This window comes from Anolis carolinensis, chromosome 1, assembly GCF_035594765.1.
Source record: "Anolis carolinensis isolate JA03-04 chromosome 1, rAnoCar3.1.pri, whole genome shotgun sequence".
NCBI lineage: Eukaryota > Metazoa > Chordata > Lepidosauria > Squamata > Dactyloidae > Anolis > Anolis carolinensis.
The window spans coordinates 342,364,534-342,380,652 of NC_085841.1; the positions used below are offsets into that span (position 1 = coordinate 342,364,534).

The 16,119-nt window shown below is 37.1% G+C and overlaps 1 protein-coding gene across 3 annotated transcripts in view; it reads right to left on the reverse strand.

Moving 5' to 3' along the window:
• Positions 1-2,987: 2,987 nt before the first annotated feature.
• Positions 2,988-16,119, reverse strand: part of asb2 (ankyrin repeat and SOCS box containing 2) — a 50,388-nt gene continuing 37,256 nt past the window's right edge. For all 3 annotated transcript variants that reach the window (XM_008110534.3, XM_008110474.3, XM_062968421.1), the window contains 3 exons: positions 13,628-14,192; positions 7,682-7,835; positions 2,988-6,272 (listed from right to left, as the gene is read on the reverse strand). In XM_008110534.3, coding sequence (XP_008108741.1) covers positions 6,136-6,272; positions 7,682-7,835; positions 13,628-14,192 — 856 coding nt within the window. In that variant the 3' untranslated portion in view covers positions 2,988-6,135. The remainder of the gene's footprint in view (positions 6,273-7,681; positions 7,836-13,627; positions 14,193-16,119) is intronic.

Sequence of the window (16,119 nt, forward strand, 5' to 3'; positions counted from 1 at the left end):
GAGGCACCAGTACTCTTTGGCAGAGAAGGCCTAAGACCTGGCAAAACTACAACTCCCAGGATTCCATAATATTGAGCCAGGGCAGTTAAAGTGGACCAAACTGCATTCATTCTACAGTAGATGCATCTCATCAATTTCATATTGCTGTTGTGAGGAGAAATATGCGGAGGAGCGTAATTTGAAGCAAGGTCAGCACAGTTTTGTTCTTCAGTGTATTAATACAGGTTAGGTATCCCTTATCTGTAATGCTTTGGATCAAAAGTGTTTTCGATTTTTATTTCGGGTTTTGGAATGTCTATATTTCCATATGCAGCCAGCCCCACACATTTACTGGGGTTACGAAACAAGATCCTTGTGAAAGTGAAAAAACAAAAAATAAAAATACATTTTTTAAACCTAAGAGAACATCTCTCTGGGAATCTCTAGGTTTTCTAGCATTACTTTTGCATAGCGTCGCAGTGAAGGTATTTATGGATTTAAACCAAATCTGTAAATAACTAAGTCTGTGAACAATTAAAAGTCAAAACTGCAAATGTGTAGGGAGAACAGTATATACCTAGTGAAATATCTTGGAAATGGGACCGAAGTCCAAACACAAAATTCATGTATGGTTCATGTGCACTTTATGTGCACATAGCCTAAAGGTACTTTTATACAATGTTTTAAAATAACAATGTGCACGAAACAAAATTTGTGTACATTGAACCATCAGAAAGCAAAGGTGTCACTTTCTCAGCCTCCTAGGATGACAATTTTGGATCTTGGAGTGTTTTGAATTTTAGAATTCTGGATAAGGGATGCTCAGCCTGTAATAAAAATAAGCAGTCTGCACTGAGAGTGGAACACATCTGCCTGTGTTGGCAAAGGATTCATTCATAACATATCATGATGACCATGAAGTTCTGCCATAAGACGTTTTTCTTCGCTTGCACAATTGTTGAAAGCCTGCAAGACGTACTTCTGTAAACAAGAACTTGGTTCTTTCTGGCATGTAAATAATGTTGAAACAAACAAACAAAAATAAAGTTGTTTTCTTTGAGTCTTTGTTGCATGAATGCTTTCAAGTGGAAAAGTACATTCCTGTCATCAAAGAAAGAGATGGGAACTGTTTGACTACATCTACGAGAGCGGAGTAATTGTTCTTCAATCTGTGAGTAGATTGCCCTATCTCAATGAGTCCTATAACAAGATTGTACTTGGTAATTTTGTATTTTGTGAATTACTTGTCATTTTGAAGCAAAAATATGAAATTTAATGCAGTGCTACTTAGAGAGATGGTCAGTCCCTGCATCTGTATTTATCAATGAAATATTGATTTCTAGGGGAAAAGATTTCTAGTTGTCAACAGGCACAAATATGGTACTGTGCTCATTGGAGGAAATTCATTGCCAGTCCCTCATATCAGAGATCCGAGACGCATTACAATGCATAAGGTGATCATTATAGGAACACAAAACATATCTATTTGTTATACTAGGTGTTTCAAAATGATGGACCCAAAGCAGTATATTTCATGATGGCAATATGTTAGAATCACACAAAAGGTTACAAATGAGTTATCAAGTTATCCAGTTTTACTAACTAATTTGTGTCAGAAAAAAATCTAACCCCGCATTAGGTCTTAGGTTGCAGGGTCATCATTTTAACTAAGCTTAGGGGCTGTTTGTGTGCTGGGAGAGGCATCTAGCAATAATCATGTGAAACTCTATGCCCCACACTTTCAAGGGATAGGAGTTTTTATTCATTGGTGTTTCATGCCTGCAGGTATATAGTAATTTTGAATCAAGTCCATCTTTTTGAAACACCGTGTATATGTGTGGGTGGCAAGCTGAATTATTACACTCTCTCCCCAGACTAGTACATGTTTTTGGAAATTCATGTTTGTCACTGTGAAAAAGGCATATACTAAAGTTATATCACATTCACATTATAGAGATATGACATGTTTTATATAAATAAAATGTTTTGATACCAGTGTGAGAAATATCCCTGCTTGTTGAGACTACTAGGTGCTGCCAAGCAGGGCTGAGAATATTGTGGGAGGTAACCAATAAATCTGCTTTATCAATTATCTTTTTGGAAAAACAAGGATGTAAAAAGAACAATTTGTGTAATGTTCCACAGATAAAGAAACACATGCTGTTATGAAGTGCTGTACGCAGTAGATGAAGAGGACAAAAGTTGGCACTTAATCAAGGAGTGATTTCCAAACTCTAGTTCTCCAGGTGTTTTGGACTTCAACTCTGAGAAGTGTCAGCAGCTTTGGCCAATGATCAGAAATTCTGGGAGCTGAAATCCAAAACATCTGGAATACTAGAGTTTAGGAAACTTATTAAAGTAAGTGTTTGAAAACATTATTAAGGTATTGAAAAATAAATTAGAGATATTCAATAACATTGATAGGTTAAATAATAAGAACCCAGATTTTATCAAAAGTAGACTGTCCTGAAAAGATGAAAAGACACTAGACAGATCGAATCACTGAATCATACAGTTGGAAGAGACCACCTTCTAAACTATGGATATCTTAATTGATATTTTAAAGGTTGCTGTGGAGCCTCCTTGTTCAGGGGCAATATGCATTGAATGTCAGTTACTGAGACAAAACATCCACAGAACTGTTGCCTTCTTGTCTTGTTTGATGGCTTTCCGAGACATTTGTTTCCAGAAACATTTGGCTGGCCACTGTGCGAAACAGGATATTGACCAAATAGTCTGATCTAGCTTTTCTTATATTTTCAATGCTGAAAAAGCACTAGAAGACTCGAAAAGCATTTTGTTCTTCTGCGCCATGCAATCCACTTCTGGGTTGTTTTAAGGTAGAATGAGATAAAGAGAAATGCAATTCTTTCTGCAGTGCTTATTGTGATTTACAATGGCTTAAATATTTCCAGTCTAAACATATTTGAGTTCCTATTGTAGTAAACATTCAGAAGGCTTATTCTAGTTATATTATTGCAATATTTCTTTTTAAAAATACTCATGTGACAATTTTACTCAAATTTAATGCAAACAATAAACCCTAAAATATAATACTTTTATCAATATTGCACACACACACACACATCCTTTCCTGTGATCAAGTACAATCATTAGAAAAAGCTGTAACAAAACCAAAGCTTCAAAAGTGCCTCATTACATTAAATGGATTGTACACACACATATGAAATTAAAAAATCAACCAGAATGCTAAAATAATATGGAAAAAATAGAATATTCCTTGAATAACTGATACAGGATAATAAGAAATTTTCTAGCATCATCATCTGTTAATCTATGCCTGCACGCCATATAATGGGGCTGCTGGACTTGTAATAAACAGTTCCTAACAGTTCCATATTTCAAATTTACAACCAGTTTTATACAGATGCATTGACTATTTATAAAACAACAGTTTATACAGATTTGGTATAACTGGTGAAATAATTTTGTAAAAACTCAAGTTTCCTAGAAAATCACTGGAGCAATAGAAGGCCATATACTCATTACAGTGCTTGTTTTCCCCCAGAGCAGACTGCTTTGTGGAGATATGAGTTTTACATATACAATTGTACATATATAATGCATTGCTCAAGCAGTCTTGTTTTTCCTAATCCAGTAACTTTTTGCAAAGGAGATCCAAATGATCTATGCATGAAAATATTTCTTTACGTATAATTAAATTACTAGGATGAAGAAATGTGTGAGAGGTAGCATGCGCTATGTGCAAATAAATGTAAACCAACTGTATAGGAAGGATGGCAGCTTCAAGTTAAAGCTCTATTGCCCAGGGAACTTTTCAGCGGACCATTTCTTCTTCTCTTTATGTACATAATCTCTTGAGGGTTGTGTTATGTTTTTTCTGCAGAGCAGATTGAGCACCTAATTGATGTTGTTCATAGTTTATGGACATATGAATATGCTGCATGGAAAATGGAAAAAAAAGTTACAAAATCCTTTTCCATGCTGTTTTTCCTTCAAAGTTTTCAAGAAAAGAAAAGTAATTCTGTCCGTTTAGAAAATCCTGTTCCAAGTTCTATATAATGTGAGCCATGAATAGTATAATTCCATTCACAATCAGAACATTTTCCCCACAAAATAAGTTTAGTGTAAACTTGCAACCTTGAAAATTTTCTGTAATATTTTATTTCACCAAACAGCAAAAACTGCTCTGTTACTTATTATATTCCAGCTCTACGTTGCAATGTTTAAAGTGTTGTCAAAGGCTTTCATGGCCGGAATAACAGGGTTGTTGTGAGTTTTCCAGGCTGTATGGCCATGTTCCAGAAGCATTCTCTCCTGATGTTTCACCCACATCTATGGCAGGCATCCTTTGAGGACAGAATGCTTCTGGAACATGACCATATAGCCTGGAAAACTCACAAAACCCCCACAATGTTGAAAGTTTAGAGACCTTTATACAAAAGATATCTTACTATGTGTGCATCTCCACCGGACATTGCTGAGATGTATATGATGAACTGTATTGGTTTGCTTGGTTCTATTTGGGAAGTTGATTTTAGAGTCAGGGTAATTGCTATTGTCACTTTTCTAAAACAAACAAAACCTTGCCAACGCTCAATCTACATAAGGCAACTTTTATGTACATCAAAGATCTATTAGCCAATATATATTATAATGAGAGTAGGAAAGACATAAAACATCAAATGGAAATGTTCAACATGAACAGTATATCAATCAGTTTTAACCACAGGCCTCGCTAAAAATAAATTTGGCATCAGTGACTTTGTGTGGAGTCACTATTAGCTCATTTAAATGCATCCCAATGAAACTATGGTTTCATTTTTGAGTAATTTTACTATTATTTAGCCACTATTTAGCACATATAAACTGTACATTGGTTGAATTATTTAGGCATCATTTCAATTACTTCTAAGGATTTCAAACTCAAAATCAAATTAAGATAAACTACTTGATCAGAAGCTAGACTACTGTTTGCTGACAGTTGTGCAAAAGCACACTACCCAATTTCCAGCAACAACAGCTCTATACATTTTGTGTGACGTCTTCCTGAAGCAATGGAGAACCGGAATCTACTCTTTCCTCCACTACTGATAGAATAGGATTAAACACCATTGGCTTCAGCATTATCAGGATCGCATGGAAATCCGTGCTAGTACAGTTGCATTGAATTACATCTTTGGTAAGCAGTTGTGCAAATGTTTGTGCAACCATTTTACACAAGTTCCTGGACAATTAAAAACCGTACTGGAATTAATCCTTGTGCTAATCTGAAAATGCACCACCTCTAGCTCAATGGACTTTGTTAACATGACAAAATGGGCCAATAATTCTTTACAGCACCAACTCTTTAACATATGAGTTATGTGGGAGCAAGAACAAAAGTTGTTAAAGGCCCAGGATGTTGTTCATTGAGAATATCAACATCATGAGAAAGATCAGCTAAAGTAGAAGAAAAAAAGTAAATGAGACAAAAATAGCTAGAAAGTTGTATCACACTACTGTGAAAACTGTGTTAAATTCATCTTCACCCATTCAACTATTGTGGGCTTTATTGTATTTTAGATCTTTGCTTGAGATCAAGATGATTTTGGATATGCAACCATTCATAAAATATATCTCTCAACTATGTGAGTATTTCTGCTTACCCCAGATGGCAGCCAGTCAAACAGACCAACATAACGTGTGAACTATCAGACTGCAAACAGGACTGGCAGCCAATCTTGTGAATGCTGCAAGTGGAGAGGAAGAGAAATGTCACTGTGAAAATGAAACAGTATAATCATTGGGCTCACATGCTAAATTTATCTGTGTGAGTGCATATTTGGAGATAATTGTGATTGCCTTTGTGAACTTTTCCCATGTGCTCTTTCACTTTCTCCTCCTTGCACAATATAATACTGATGTGGCCACCAACTCCAAGTGAATTTCTCTGAAAAACAGCATACAAACTCTTTGGCCATTTGCTCCTGGAATCCTTTAACCTGACTTTTCTCACCAGTTATCCATACATTTAACACTGTTGGATCAGATCATTCTGTGCAAACATCCTTTCCCCCCCTTACAAGGCAAAGCAAAATCTTGCTTTCAATACATCAATCTGACTCCATCATGTGACTGTGTTTTGCCATACATATACTTCTTCTTGCAACTGATTGTCAGGTGTATCTGAGGTCACTGACGATTATCATATTGTAAATAACGAATTAATCTTCCTGGGAGAGGCAAGGAGTCAATAAGAGAAATACGGTTTTTCCCAATCAAACTTCTAATTTTGATGCGGCAGAGGTGAACAAGTGGCCTCGGTGGTTCTGGAAAACAAAAAAATAGGCTCAGATAAGTAAAATAATTGTTATACATTTGTTTTAAAATCAGTTTTGGCCTGAAGTTTCCAACATTGTTTCTTTAAACATTTCTATACAATCATTAAAATATTATGTTGCTACAAACTGAGTTCATTTTAAAGTTTTTACACCATCAAACAATAAAAAAATCAAGGTAGGTCACAGAGACAACACTAACAATATAACACTAAAACAATAATAATTACCAAGGAATTAAAAAAGTGGTATTAACATCATCATCCAGTTTGGCTCATCAGATTCTTGTTTGAATTATTAACAGGATAAAATATGAATGAGATCCAAATATCTGTTCATAACTATTTCACTTCTCCCTTTGTATAGTAATAATATAATAATAATAATAATAATAATAATAATAATAATAATAATAATAATAATATTTTTCGTGTCAGGAGCAACTTGAGTCGCTTCTGGAGTGAGAGAATTGGCCGTCTGCAAGGACGTTGCCCAGGGAATGCCCAGATGTTTTGATGTTTTTACCATCCTTGTGGGAGGCTTCTCTCATGTCCCCGCATGGAGCTGGAGCTGATAGAGGGAGCTCATCCGCGCTCTCACCAGGTGGGATTCGAACCTGGCAGCTTTCAGGTCAGCAACCCAACCTTCAAGTCATGAGGCTTTAGTCTACTACACCATCGGGGACTCCAATAATAATAATAATAACAATAATTTTATTCTTGTACCCTGCCTCCATCTCCCGAAGGGACTCGGGGAGGCTTACATAAGAAAAACAATCCATACATTTAAAACACAATATAATAACATAGTTATAAAACAACATAACATGACAATTATTAAAACCAAGACAAATTGCTATGTACAGAGGGTGATTAGTGCAAAACTCTGAGTAAAGTCCATAGTGAGCAAGAATCCTAACCAATTGTTAAGCATTGTGTCCCATTACAACTGAGCTATGGTTAATGGCTTCCAAATAAGCTAGGCTATGGAAGCCAACCTTAAACCACAAATACTATAACCCTAATTCCCTACTTGGTTTACTATGGAATGTTAATTTTAAAAATGTGTTAGATACAGGGATTAGGACTAAACACAAAGTGTCTCTTGTCATCATAAATCCCCTTTGGTCAGAAGAGTCCTTATATCAGGTTAGCTTAAAGAACTGTTGATGGAGCAACTAGTCATCAGATCTATTCTGATTACTAGAGTTTGTCAGCATAAGACCTATGAAAGGAGTGGAGTGAGGGTGGAACAATACTACATCAGATCTAAACTTCCTCCATCTCAGCAACAGCCACAATGTGAATAATATAGAGGACTCTACTTGGAGCCAGTGGGACAAGTTTCCAATGAATAGTAATGGTAATGTCAGTTATAATATGATGTAGAACCACACCAACCTGCTTTGATTTTAATGTTAGACCATCCTTCATAACTGTCGATATGCTCCTTCAGCCTGGAACAAAGTTGCACGTTGCCCACGTAATCTAAAAGAACATCAATAATTGGTCCTGCCCAACGACTTATCTCTGGAGCTGAAACCATTTCACAAAACTGGGGAGAAAAAATATATATGATTGAATGAATTAAAATACATAAACTACTCTCATATCAGTGATCTTTGAGAAGTTGAAACAAAATATGGAAATAATAAAAAACAAATACATTAATAAAGCCTGCAGGCCATAAAACTTCAGCAGGCACATAAGAGAAGAAACTGCTTACTTAAATGAAAAGTGCATATAGACGAATTCATAGTGCAAGTGATCATATGATAACTTGCGCATATATGGGGAAGACATAGTAAAAAGAGTACAAATTACAAATTACTACCTTACTATACATACTAGATGCTATTTGCCAATTTCTAAACTTTCAGACACACTCCCGGCCCGGTATTCTGAAAAACATCTGAGAGAATATCACATTTACAATTGTGTAATGAATTATAAAAATTATTAAAATTGCAACATTAGAGATCTCATAGTTTTGTATTTCAGGCTCTCTCTCTCTCTCTCTCTCTCTCTCTCTCTCTCTCTCTCTCTCTCTCTATATATATATATATATATATATATATATATATATATATATAGGCGGGATATCTAAAAGTAAGCATGATTGCTTGATTTTACACTAGTTTGTGCCAGGTTTCAGTTTAAACTTTAATGAGCTACCCAAGTGCTGAAATTAGCCCACAAATAGGTGCAATACTTTGAATAGTTCTTTGGTATTTCAGACTGAAACCAAGAGCCACCAGCTGTCCTTGTTTTTGGGATGGGAAATTATATTTCAAAGTTGAGTTCCAAAGGTTGAAGCACCAATGCTGTTTTCTTGCAATTCCACTTGAGGGAGCTGTACACATTTTTATTTGGGAAGTATTGATTTATGGGGATACATTTGTGACCAGATGGGGAACAGTTTTCTGGGGAAATGAATGGGAATCTCTTTATATTACATATTATTACATATTACACATTACATAATATTACTGTTATGGCAGTGGAAACTACTGTTATTTACTCATGTTCATAGTAAACTAGGAAATGTTGAATAAACTCAGGTAAGGAAATTAAAAAAGGTCATGACTGCAGGGAAGTTTTCTTTCTTCAGAAGGTATATGAACCTGGTATATAAGTCAGACATAGAAGCAATGCCCCAAACACTTCTATATATTTTGCAGAAAAAAGTGACATACAACAGAATTTTTCACAATACCATTTAAGGTTCTGATTATAACCCCATGTAAAACTTGTTAGTGAAGGTAGTTAGAAAGCATATCAGGAACAAAGTTTTGACCCAGATCACTTCCTAATGTTCTGATTTATTACATATATGGAAGAGAGTTTATAAATAAATGATGTCCCTCCTGTCTGAAAGTTGTATAATCTAGAATACTATTTCATTGTGTGCTGAAATCTCAGGCTTTGGCTTTTGGCCTGCACCTTCTGTTTTTCATATAGTCTAGCTGTGCCCGGCCACACGTTGAAGTGGCTTATGGGAATCATTTGTTGGCCAGGTGGAATAGCAGTGAATAGCCTTGCAGCCTCAAAGCCTGGCCATTTTCTTCTTATGGGAATCCTTGTTTGGTGAGCTGGAATACAATGGAATAGGCTTGCTGCTTGGCAGGCTGGGTACTTGCATTCTAGGGGAATGGTTTTTTGGGCTGCTAGAATTGCAATGAATAGTGTCGCTGCTTCAAAGCCTGACTGCTTGCTATCTAGCGGAATCTTTGGTTGGTCAGCTTCAATATGTTTGAAAGACATAGACTGGATGACTATGGCTTTTGTGGCCAAATTTGGTGTGATTTGGTTCAGTGTTTTTGCTGTTTACTCCATAGTAAAACAGCACATTACATTTTATATATATACTAGCTGTGCCCAGCCACGCGTTGCTGTGGCGAAGTCTGGTGGTATGGGAAATAAAGTATTGAGGAATTGGTGGTAGTTAAGGTCAAGGGTAAAGGTTTTCCCCAGACATTAAGTCCAGTCATGTCTGACTCTGGAGGTTGGTGCTCATCTCCATTTCTAAGCCGAAGAGCCAGCGTTGTCCGTAGACTCCTCCAAGGTCATGTGGGATGACTACATGGAGCGGCGTTACCTTCCCGCCGGAGCAGTACCTATTGATGCACTCACATTTGCATGTTTTCGAACTTCTGGGTTGGCAGAAGCTGGAGCTAACAGTGGGGGCTCTCTCCGCTCCCCCAATTCAAACCTGTGGCCTTTCAGTCCAGAAGTTCAGCAGCTCAGCGCTTTAACAGGCTGCGCCATCAGGGGATATTATTTCCTAAAGGTTGTGAATATACAATATTTCTGATTGGTTTTTTTTGTTTGTTGGAGGCAGGTATGAATGCTGCAATTAGGAAAAATGATTAGGATGTAATGGCCTTGCAGCTTTAAAGCCTGGCTGTTTCCTCCCTGAGTGAATTTTTTGTTGGGAGGTATTAGCTGGCCCTGATTGTTTCCTGTCTGGAATTCCCTTGTTTTCAGAGTGGTGTTGTTTGCGATATTTATGTGCTTCTACTGTCTGTGGCCCTGAGAAAACAGAGGATTTTCCAGACTTTGATGATGGGAATACTTTGTTGGGAGGTGTTAGCTGGCCCTGATTGTTTCCTGTCTGGAATACCCTTGTTTTCAGAGTGATGTTGTTTGCGATATTTTATGTGCTTCTACTGTCTGTGGCCCTGAGAAAACAGGATTTGCCAGACTTTGATGATGGGAATACTTTGTTGGGAGGTGTTAGCTGGCCCTGATTGTTTCCTGTGTGGAATTCCCCTGTTTATTTACTGTCCTGGTTTTAGAGATTATATTGTTCTGCATTATTCTATCCCAGTAATTATTTCATATTAAAGAAGAATCTCACTTATCCAACATTCGCTTATACAATGTTCTGGATTATCCAACGCAGTCTGCCTTTTCATAATCAATGCTTTTGTAGTCAGTGTTTTAAATTCATTGTGATATTTTAGTGGTAAATTTGTAAATACAGTACAGTAGAGTCTCACTTATCCAACATAAACGGGCCGGCAGAACGTTGGATAAGCGAATATGTTGGATAATGAGGAATTAAGGATAACCCTATTAAACATCAAATTAAGTTATGATTTTACAAATTAAGCACCAAAACATCATGTTAGACAACAAATTTGTCAGAAAAAGTAGTTCAGTACACAGTAATGCTATATAGTAATTACTGTATTTATGAATTTAGCACCAAAATATCACGATATATTGAAAGCATTGACTACAAAAATGCGTTGGATAATCCAGAACGTTGGATAAGCGAGTGTTGGATAAGTGAGACTCTACTGTAAATACTACATAGCATTACTGCGCATGGAACTACTTTTTCTGTCAAATTTGTTGTATAATATGATGTTTTGGTGCTTAATTTGTATAACGATTACCTAATTTGATGTTTAATTGGCTTTTCCTGAATCCCTTCTTATTATCCAACATATTCACTTATCCTGCCGGCCTGTTTACGTTGGATAAGTGAGACTCTACTGTATATTTCTAATCTTATATTATCTGCTCAGAACTGGATTATCTGAGGCCCCTTCTTCACAGCTGTATAAAATGCACACTAAAGTGGATTATATGGTAGTGTGGAGTCAAGATAATCCAGTGCAAAGCAGATAATATAAGATTATAAATGGGTTATATAGCTGTGTGGAAGGGCCTTGGGTCTACACTGCCATATAATCCAGTGCAAATTAGATAATCTGTGGAAGAAGTCTAAGTGAGGCCTAAGTGTGCCTGTCCCCTAACTGAAACCTGGCTGTCCCTTGGTTGCTAGGCAACCAAGTGGGCAGAGATTAGCCCTCTAAACCGGCAGCAATTGGATAAAAAAAATTATTGCTCTCCCTCTAATTAGGACTTTATTTTTCTTTTCTTTTTGTTGTATCAACCTTGAGGCGTGGATGATGGGTTGTGTTGTCAAATTTTGAGGTTGGGGGGCCTGTACTTTTGTTGTTTTGTGAATTGCCGTGATGCCATCACTCTTTTATATATATAGATAGATGGTCATCTCACAAAAACCTCCAAAAGGCATTGTGTAGATGTTTGTAATTTATTCTTTATTTAGCTGCATATAGACTTCTGCATTGAGCTAACACAAAAACCCGATTTTCCCACATATATGTAAAACAATACAAATGCAAGATTACAGAGAATAAACTTTCACACGGGATCCCTATTACATTTTTCTTTAGCATAGCATATTTGTTGCTGGTTTTTTTGGTGTTGTTGCTGCGTGCCTATAGCAACCCTAAAGTACCCTTTTACAGGGTTTTCTTGAGGAAAATTGTTCAGAAGAGGTTTTACATTGCTTTCCTCTGAGACCAAGAGATTGTGACTTGGCCAAGAACATCCATGACCAAATGGGGATTTAAACTCTGGCCTCCAACATCTCAGTCCAACACACAAATCACTACACATAGTGGCTCCTAACATAGCTCATTTCTTAAATCATTAGCAACACCAAGGAAGCATATTTTTGTAGAATGAAGATTTCTATTTTTATTTTTTAATAAAAACTTCTCCCAAATATACTGCCCTGAAAATAGAACAGGATGATCCTGAAGCCATATGAAGTAAGATGTTAGTAAAGAATAAGAATGGAGAAATAAGCTGCAAATAAAAGTTTCTCTCCTGGTGAAATAGTTCAAGTGCCCTCTAGTGGCATTCAGTTAAAATATCTCTCTAATTATTAGCCTGTTTCACCGTTGCCTTCCTTTTTGAAAGTTATGTGTTGTTGCTTTGACTTTTGTTCTCATATTTCTGTAATGGATCTCTTTTAATCTGGATTTTGGATATTACCACAAGCCTGCTGCTATCTCATGCTGTTCCAGTGACTTGGGATAGCAACAATTTGCTAACATAGGATTTGACAAAATAATAATAATAATTTATTTCTTACCTGCCTCTCGTCATGGCTTGAGGCAGGTCAAAGCACAGTCAAAACACAAAAACATTGCAAAAATTCTATAAACACACATATTAAGATGTAGTTCTTGATGGTCCTAGGTAAGTCCTAGGAGCGTAAAGCAATCAGGAGCTATTGATTTTCACATCAAGAGCCCCTGAGAGGTTCATTGTGAAGAGGTGGCAATGGGACCATCATCTTAGTGATGGTCCAGATGCTGTGCTTGTTTATCAACTCTGTGCAATAAAGTCCTTTGACCTTTGGAGCTTTCAGAGACAACATGTATAAAAATACCACATATGATCTCTTTTAGGCCAGGGCATAGAGAAGCAGATTATTATTCATTAGTCTCTCAGCCATGTTCAATGTACAAAGGTCCCTCTGGTGCTTAGGCCTCATTTATGCTCAAGATACAGTGCCTTAAAGTTATTTGAAGATACTGACTCAGCTAAAAGTACCCAAAAGTTCCAAGGCTAAGCAGAATTTTTTTATCCAATTTAAAATACTGGGTGTTGATTCAAATCATAAATGTAAACACTGCCTTATAACTAGACAAGATGTTACCATGTCCTTTTGAAAAATTACTTCTTAGGAGTGTTGCTCCTAAAACTTCTAGCCACCACAGGAAGTCTCCATGTTTTCTGATGGCTCCTGGGGTGATATATATATATATATATATATATATATATATATATATACACACACACACACACACACACACACACACACACACACACACACACAATATGGTACAGCCAACATTTTAGAATTTCTGACCGAGGAGTTTCCAATTGCTGTTACTTACCCTATTTTAAACCAGAAAACCAAGATACTTCCAAAGAAAAACTGTATTGTTACCTGTAAGTGGCAGTTTTGCCCTATATGTTCATAAAATACCACAGAGATAGTAAAATGCAGCTTACCTGTACATTTCTTTGCTCTTTATTTACTTGGGGTTCATCATTAAACCTGTCCCTCCTAGTTTCAATGGGAGGATGTGGACCGCACCCATACTGACACTTAAAACAGGAGTAGGCATCACATCCCAAATCCATCAGATATTTCAACAGTGCAAGATACTTCATTGAAAACATGATGGTAGCGGGAAACGTAGTAGGGTGGGAGGCGATGTAGGCATCAATGTTGGCTCCATAATCAAGAAGCAGCTTCATTGTCTTTAAGCAGCCATGGCGAATGGATATGAGCAGTGGGTTGATGAGGTCAACATTGGGGTTGGCCCCAGCCTCCAGAAGCAGTTCAGCAGCATAGACATTGTTGTTAATAACTGAAAAGTAGAGGACACTGGTGCGCCGGTCTTCATAAAGTCGAGAACGTTCCTCTGAGAGAATGGCATTCACATCAAAACCAGCCTCAATCAGTTCTTCCAAGACATCATCACGGTTGCTTTCAGCTGCCAAATGCAAAGGACTGATGCCACTACGCTTGATTCGAGTACGGCTAGTTACGGGGAGAAGCATTTTCAGAATGCTGGCAAAAAAAAAAGAATCAATGGTCAAATATGAGTCTTTCATGTTTGCTTTCATAGCCTACTATATAGGAATCTCTGTTTGATAGGTGCTCTGCTAACATATCACAGAAACAAATGATTTCTGCTGTCAATGTGCTTTTTTTTTCATGTCAGGAGCAACTTGAGTCGCTTCTGGAGTGAGAGAATTGGCCGTCTGCAAGGACATTGCCCAGGAGATGCCCAGATTTTTTAAAAATGTTTTTACCATCCTTATGGGAGGCTCTCTCATGTCCCCGCATGGAGCTGGAGCTGATAGAGGGAGCTCATCCGCACTCTCCCCAGGTGGAATTCGAACTTGGCAGCTTTCAGATCAGTAACCCAACCTTCAAGTCACAGTCCACTTCGCCATCTGGGGCCTCCAGATGTGCTTATGATACATAATCACAACCAGCTTTGGTAAATCAACAACAATCTACACCTAGGCTCAGGCGTAGTTTATATTTCTACATAACTTTGAAGGCAGTTTGAGAATGGATGGGAATCTTTCCTCCATATTTCTTTTGGCTTGTAAATACAATGTCACCAATTAGTGAAAAGAAAGGCAAAGGACCAGCAAAGGCTATCATGTTTGTATCAGCATGTGCATTGCAAAATAATAATAATAAAACTGCTCACTGAAAATACTCAAGAAAGGAATAGACAGAGAGGTAGAGTGAATGACAATATCTAAAATTTTCTTGAACAATTCTGGCTTAAGACAGGCTTGTTGTACATATTACCGAGTTAAAGCTGAGAAAAAGTCTAAGCTAAGGAGGGGAAATCATTGCACTCTGGGTTGTTTTGGCCTGTATAATCTTTTACTGTTGCCCATCTGCATGGGGCTGACTGGAATCTATGTCAAAACATCTGGAGGGCCAAAGGTTCCTCATCCCTGGTCTTAACAGACAAAGCATTTTTTCCTAATGAAAAAGGAAGAAAAACTCCCAGCGTGTCTACTTGCCTTTACCCTTGCTCTCAAGACATTATGCCCTCATCGGAAAGAAATAACAAAGCTCCCTGAGGAAATTCATGTACAGATCATATCTCAAAACAGAGAGCCTGACCTCACCCCAGCAGTGATGCTCCCTGGAAGGCAGGGTGCTCTTTAGCTGGCAGGTGTCCAGTGCTAATAAATGTTTTGTAATAGCTATAATAGCTGAAATGTCACACACAGTGCTGAAAGGGGAATAATTCCAGTACAGCATTAGTCATCCTCTTACAATTTATTGGGATGTATTAAAATGTATGGTTTGAGATGGCTTTCTCGCTCATGCAGGCTGAATTAAAAAGACACTACAGTTTTGAATGGCTTCTTGTCATTGTGTGCATCTGCATGATAGAATTAACACAGTTTTACACAACTTTTAACTGCCATAGCCAGATGCTATGGAACTCTGGGAGTTGTAGTTTGGTAATTTAGTTTGGTTTGGTACCATTTAAGAGAAGGTTAAATAACAACTACCACAATGCAGCTATTGTTTCGATGAAGGTACTGGCTAATGCATATGAGCAGTATCCTTTTTTTTATTACCATGCATACGATAGAAACTAATCTGAATCTCTGTCATCCTTATATTGCATCTATCAGAAAGTGGTCTCTAATCTTTCAAACATGAGTTTAACCATTAAATGTATACTTCTAATGAAGCGGTCTTCAGAAAAATTATTCCATACATGGCTGCTGATATAAGCACAGAGTGATGTGAATTGATTGGAAGATGTTTCTGCCTATCACTACTTTCTTCCTTCTTTTTGAGTCTTTATGTGAGTGATGTGATGTACATACTTAATAATAATAATAATAATAATAATAATAATAATAATAATAATAATAATAATTTTATTTTTGTACCCTGCCTCCATCTCCGCGAAGGAACTTGGGGAGGCTTACATGGAGATGAGCCCAAT